We start from the raw sequence: 7,633 nt of genomic DNA, 5'->3' as shown, positions 1-7,633 counted from the left end.
AAGTTATGTGGAAGAGGTGAATATGTTTTGGAGAAGTTAGGGTCTATGAATATGTTTAGATAGAATAAAGGAGAATAGGAAAATTGAAAAATATAGTGGAGGTAACCTCCATAAATGGAATAAAAACCTCTAATGTATTTAGTTAATTGTTTGACCCGCCTCATTTGATTTATTTGGAGAAATTTGAATAACTTTCACAAAATATAAAATTTGGTTTAATGATTCAGTCAGTCAGCTATCATTGCAAATAGTTATGTCTAATCTTTTCTTAGTATAGGCAACACTTCTTCTTCTATTAGACCAGGTGAATTCAGCTCCTGTAGTTAAAATATGAGTGAGGTGTGCAACTTTAGTAAAAGTTTTGAATTCCTTGATTACAAGTTGTTCTATTAGGCAGATAAGAGCCTTTACACTCATTGTCTCCCAAGACAATATTAATTGAAATCACCTATGCAATACCAAGAATCTAGGAAAGGTAGACATCAAAGAGAGTATTTTAGAAAGACCTACTTATCACCAATACTCATATTAGTATAAGATAGATATGATATATATATATATATCGATATAATTATTCTTGAAAATATGGCATACAGTAGAATTGGGATTCATTTATACAAGTGTGTAAGCATTCATAAAATATTACTGTAAACCCAAAAATAAACTAAACATATACTTATTCCACTAACATCCTTTACTTATACAACTGAGATTCTCTGGTGCATTGAAATGGTGTTGATGGATATTGTCGTGATTATGATGTTGAAGTAATTTTTAGGTGTTTTTCTAATCTATTTTGAGTATGAATTTTGTTCCATTTTTAGGTGTTTTTCTAATCTGTTTTACCAAATTGCTTTAATTGTTGTAAGATAAAAAATATGAAGATATTGAGTTATTGACAATTAGTTTTTCTTGAATTGTTCTGGAATTTATTTCATGTAGTAAACTATTAGATTTGTTGAGACTTTATATCTTGAAAGCATATAACTATTAATTTAGTGGAACACTTGAACTCTTCCTTTTCTTACAAAAAGAGGCAAAGCCTAGGATATAGAACGAGGGGAGTGTCAAGTCTTGGAGACCTGGAGCTGGTTTGAATAACATAAAGGTTCTCACATTTTCTTGTGGCTTAATGTCATTTTCCGTTTTCAATTTGGCAATTAAGTTTGTTTTTTTGCTATTAGGAACTACCATCCAAAACTGTTGGCAAATGGACTTACTGAATACAAATATAATGACTTAAACATTGATGTGTCCATTGTCTTTTTTAACTACAAATCAAACGAAAAATTTATTAACTAAGAAAGTACTTGAGGCACTACAACGACATAACTAAAAATGATAAAATATAAGGCACTGGAGTAGATATTGTGAGCAAAACAGATTTTGTATTTTCATTTCAATAGTATTAGTGTGAATCAAGAAATTCTCTAGTCGGATAGGATGTCACGGATTCCTAGTACATATTTTATCGGACTTGATCCTTTTGCAATGGCTGGGTAATTATTCTTGAGTTTTGTCCCCAAAAGAATGATGCTTAATAATCTAATTTATATGCTTGAGTACTTGGAATTCCTATACTGATTTTAAGGCCATTACAGTTTATTTTCAACCATAAAGACATTTACTTGCAACTTCTAGTACTGCATCCAATTCTCAAGTGAACAGGCTGAATTTGAATCAAAAAATCCAACAAGGATTTCAATAAGCATAAAATTCTTGGAAAGTATTGATATAATATTTGAAGAATGGAATGACAACTACTAATACAAATAAAAAGATATAAATCTAAACACTTTCAAACAATATCAACTCTTTCCTGGTCAAAACATAACAAATTAAAACGGATTCAAATCTATGGAGTATAGAGTTGAGATTTTAAACTTGAATTGACTATGATTCGTTTAGTTTTTTTTGTGAGCTAATGTTTCCTCTTTTACTTAACAGAAGTCTAAGAAACTATTGTATGTATGTAAGGAGCTTTTCTAGATTTCAATTCAAACCCGATCTTATTTGTATGATTTAACATCATTCTCAATAATTTTTGAGTTATCCTTATTGGAAATAGTGATAGTTTAGTTTCTCCAATATTTATGTGTATTGTTTTGTATTGCTAGGTGCCTCGTGCAGAACTTGAAGTTCTTCTTGGGAAGAAGCTGTCAAGAAGTTTATAGCTAAACTACTATGGCAATTTGAAATTTGTGCTAATTGAAATTTGAAATTTGTGCTATTAGAAATTTGAAATTTGTTTAGGGAAATAAAATCTTGTAAGAGTTTAGATTATAACTTGTTAAACAGCAATGGATACATAAGTGTATGTCCTCTATATAGTATCGTTTTGATACAAAGATACATAATTGTATGACTCTTTAATGTATATGTTTTAAGTACTTTAATCATATTTGCTATATGTTGAATGTGATGTTTGACATAAAAAAGCATGATAAAAGAATTACGTATAATAGAATGACAAGATTGTTTAGCTGACTAAATAAACATTTCTTTTGATAACAAAAAAAAATGTAATGTAAGACTAGGGATGGCAATAGTATGTGCATTCCATTACCTAGACCCACTTTGTTGCTTCATTTTTGAATCCAGACCTGCCCAAACTTATGCTAATATTCATTGAGTCTATTATCTGTGGGTCCATGGGTACCCGACAGATTCGCGAGTACCCACATATTCAAAAACATTAAAAATCATTGCAAGTATTTTATATAATTGTGTATTTGCATGTTTATTAAAATGAGGGACGGTGATGTATATGTTTGAGGGTGTGCAAATTGCACACCCTGAATATTTTTTTTAAAAACATTTACACCACTTATATCTCTACAAACTTCAAATTTATTTTTTATAATGTAAAGATTTATATATATTTATTACATCATCCACACAATTTATTTGTATTTTAGAAGAGTCAATAATGATTAAAAATAAATTATGGATGATGAACTGACAGTGTAGAAAACTCTTATATTGTTCGTGCATATAATTTTTCACTCTATGTTTTCGTGAAAAACAAATAATCGTTACCGAGTTGAATTATTTTATAATATTGTGATATGTAATTTAAGAAATTTCATGATCGCTTCTCCGAAACAAATATCCAGTTGTTTTTGTATGCCTTTTCTGAGTCTAGCCAAATTCTTCTTTAGTTTTGATATGACAAAATTGGTTGAACTTACAAAGTTATATCCACATTATTTTTGTTCAACTGAATTGGTGATGTTTGACAATCAACATGAGACTTACATAATTGATATGTATAATAGTATCGAATTTGCTTCTTTGAAATGAATCAATAATCTTTTAGATAAGTTTATTGAAAGTGAAAGACGTATTGTTTACCCGTTAATTAATATTCTTTTGAATTTAGCAATATAATTGTAGGGAAAAAATCATTATGAAAATTATGGAAAATAGGTTACATAATGGAATGAGAGATGCATGAATGAATATTTCTCTAGTGATTTATATTTAGCAAGAAATGTTTAATAACATTGACAACGAATTGATTATTCAACGATTTCAAAATGTGAAATCACATCAAAATTAATTAATAAATATGTAATTTACTCCATTAAGTATTTGAATTTTATAATTTTAACATTAATGTTCTCACTTTTTATAATTAATAATATTTATCATTTAAATTTTAAGCTAGTTTGCACATCCTGCCTCAAGGTCATAGATCTGCCACCGCCTACAATCTTATATATTGTTTAAATAATCAACAAGAGAAAAAATTATTAAACATAATTTAAATTTTTAAATTGACTATTAACACAATTCATTTTACTAAAACAAACATAAAAAAATTCACTACTTCAATGTCACGATGTAAAATTGACACATTACTGTTAGATTGAGAAAGGGCCTAGAGGTGAACCTCAAAACTTGACCTATAGTACCAAACTTGAATCCTAATCATGATAGCATTCTAAGGATTTTTGGGGGCACCATTGAGAAACAATAGAGAGATTGGTAAGAGGTCAAGTAATAGATTCGTTTGAATCGTGTACCACAGTAGTAGGTGCAAGCTACAAGTGAATACAAATTTTATTGCTTGAAAGAGAATATTACCAATTATTAGACTGTCCACCTTGATGACTTAAATATTATCAGAAGAATGTGGTAAATGATAATTCATTACATCATTTGTTAATCTCTAACATGAAAATTATTTTTGAAATATTTTTAATTCTCATCAATTCTAGATATTTTTTTTACCATTTACTCTTTAAATTTATATTATTTTATGAAATATTATTAGAATAATTCATATAATCAATTGAATAACAAATACTTGTGAAATCAAATATTTTATTGCTTGATGAAAGTCCTTTGCAATCCGTAAGTAACAACTTTAAAGTCCAAATCTCACATTTATTTAATAAACTAATTTCTCCATTGCTTTGAGCTCAAGCGATGCTGGAAAAAGAACCAAAAATCTCAATAACTATTGTAACAAAAAATTAATAAGTATGTATTAACTATTCGATTAAACAAAAAAGGGTAACCAATTAGAATTAGTTTAGCATTGCTAGATAGACCTTTAGAAGTTTTGTTTCAATAATTAAATCCTTAAAAGTTGTAAAACAAATTCAAGACATATTTGGAGTGTTAAGTCATCAAAAATCAATGTCACAAATGGCCGACCTTAGGATAAAACCTCTCATGCCATTGCATTTTGGTCTCCTAATATTTCCAGCCACGCATTATTCTAGTTATATATTAAATAAATTTATGAAAATAAATATAAATAAATGTATAATAAAAAATTATATTTAACTTAAACTTTTTGTCATATTGTGTTAATTTTGACTTTCAAAATTCTTATTGATTTTGAATTGTATAAGAAAATATGTTTTAGTTATGAAAACATTTATTTCATATCATTAAGAATTTATTTACTTGTTAAAAATTTAAATCATGTCTCATAAAGACCAGAATTCGAATCACATTATGGATGTTTGATGAATCCTATTATTCAACTTATTGAATCACTATTATAGTTATACGTAAAGGTAGTTTTTTTAATTTAATATTTTGCTTTAGGCCACCACTATGATGTCTTTTTAAACATGTGAAGAAATGAAATAGCTTACGAAATTAAGGATTTACTAAATAATGAAATAAGGAAAAAAATAAAAGTTGGGGACTAAATGTTTGTAGAAATGTAGACTTAAGTTTCACAATTTCCATCCTTGGAGAAGGAGTATGGCACATTAACACCACATTTTTTGAAAAGAGAGCTAGCTTTGTCTTCCTTTATTAGAGGTATAGAACTAGCTACTGCTTTAAGAAACTCACAAGCCTCACGTTTATCATCAGTAGTAGGTGTTGATGATTGAAGTGTACGAGCACCATTACAACATTCAGTTGAAGGTGTATCACCACTTGTACCAATATTGTAAGTTGTGCATGGAAGTAATTGAGTCGCTCCGTCATCAAAGTTAAAGCTATGTCCTGGCTCCACTATCACGAGTAGGATAGCTATAAAAGTTAGAAATGCTGCAAGCACGTTCTTCATCTTATTATTAATGAATTTCCTTGTTTTTTTATGAAAGATATGAAATGGTACTAAAAGTTTAGGCACTATATAGTCGTAGATGTAAGATATATGATCAAGATTGAATGGTGAGATCAGTGCATCTTCCACTATTTATGTGTTTTACCTAGACTCTTGTGAGACATAAGAATAAAAAGCATATTACTTTGTTTTAATAATTAATTTTTTAATCGAACAAATTGAGTATAGTTAGTTTATGTCATCAGCGAGAGTGTCGTTTTAATATGGGTGGACGAAGTGCTAATAATTTTCCTGACCTGTAATCAATTCCCTAACTCAGAACTCTAATTAAATGACCATATTTTCACTCCCAGAATAAAAGAGGTTTCTATATTTTGACCATAAAAATATAGTGGTGACCCAAAATTATTTGGGAGGGGTCAAAATTGAATTTTGCCTCTTCCTAAACCGTATAATCGATTGCCCATCGGAATTCGGGTGGGACAAATGTGTATTGTTTTTTCTAATATACAATTAGAGTTGACAATGAACCGAACCAACTCGATATAGTCCGAAACTCGAATCGTTATTTAAGTCAAAAAATTTGGTTCATGAAACAAATGAGTCGAACTTGAGTTGGAAATTGAGCTCGTTATATAAATAAGTCGAATTTGAGCTAGATACAATTCGACTCGTTAGATTCATGAACTAGATTTTTATTTTTATTATATTTATATATATATATTATATATATATATATATATTATATTTACATATACATAAAGTAATATTTTATGTTTATCGTTTCCAGCATCTCTACATTCTTATTTTTCTGATATAAAGTATATATAAATAGTTTCTTTAAATGTGCCATTCGAAGGTTTTTTGTGTGAGTCTAAGTTATTTTTCTTGAGGTGATGAAGTGAGAAAACAGAAGTATGAGAATTTGTTGAATAATAGTGATGCATTGATGATAAAGAATAAAAGAATATGTGAAAGTTTCCGGTAGTTATTAATATAATGTTATACAATGATAAAATTGAAATACAAAAATTATGCAATATTGGTTACTAAATAGAATTGGATGAAATTATATATATTCAATGATTTGAATGTCTTTTAGACATATTTTACATTTATATAGTAGTAAGGGCATACTAGGGATATAGAAATTACGTCCATTCAATTTTACAGACTATTTTTCTGAGCTCGATATTGGAACCAATTTTCCGATTGGACCAGCCGACACGAACTAGTTTTTGGAACACTGTAACAGCTAAAAAACATTTATATCGTTAATACATACATTTTTTTCTCTATATTTTTTGCTCAATTTTTATATAATATTATTAACATATATAAATTTATTCCTCATATAAATCTCCACATTTTAGCATTTACTTTTTTTAGAAATCTATTGCATTATAAGGAAAGCTCATTAACACAAAGAAACACCAATTGTGTGTCAGTCACAAACCTACACCTTCATCTCATTCAGACCTGCATAAATCTGCGCATATCGTTTCGCGTCACTACTACCACACAAATGTTAACATACATTTGTCCTTCGATTGCCATTTCTATTTGATTTAATAAATCAAAAACTAAATAATAATAACAATAACTATTTTCTTTAATAATACTAGTGTGTCCCACAAAAAAAATAGAAACATATACTAAGTATGTTAGTCATTCATTAATGTAATAAAGTAAAAAGTTTATTTTAAATAAAGATAATATATACAACATAAGCACTTTCATATTCCAATTAGACTTCTCTAAAGAACTTGCACCAAGTCAAAATATGTCACTTAAACAAATATTGAATTACAAAAAGAAAAGTCAGCTACATAAAATAAAAATCATCTTTCACTAAGAGAATGAAGGATGATAGAGATTCTTACCGAATAAGACATAGAAGGTTGCTGCATTTGTTGCTAGTGGAGATTATGTCATTGGAAGTGACTTTGAGGTTATATCAGTTTCATCTTTAGAACTTGTTAGGCAGATAAAAGTGAAGGTTGTGACTAAGTTTATGACGATTCAGGTAGTCTTTGTTGTTCATATAGTGTCAACTCTTCAGGTTTCTCCCACTATAGGTTCATTCCAAATAAT

General features: G+C 28.4%; 1 protein-coding gene across 1 annotated transcript; it reads right to left on the bottom strand.

Annotated features, from left to right (window-relative positions):
- On the bottom strand, positions 5,192–5,539 carry LOC109344692 (non-specific lipid-transfer protein A-like). The gene has a single exon (XM_019583445.1). It carries the CDS (start codon positions 5,537–5,539, stop codon positions 5,192–5,194), a length of 348 nt encoding a protein of 115 aa, XP_019438990.1.

The sequence above is a fragment of the Lupinus angustifolius genome, chromosome LG04, assembly GCF_001865875.1.
Source record: "Lupinus angustifolius cultivar Tanjil chromosome LG04, LupAngTanjil_v1.0, whole genome shotgun sequence".
In the NCBI taxonomy this organism is placed as follows: Eukaryota; Viridiplantae; Streptophyta; class Magnoliopsida; order Fabales; family Fabaceae; genus Lupinus; species Lupinus angustifolius.
This window is presented reverse-complemented; position numbering and strand designations above follow the sequence as displayed.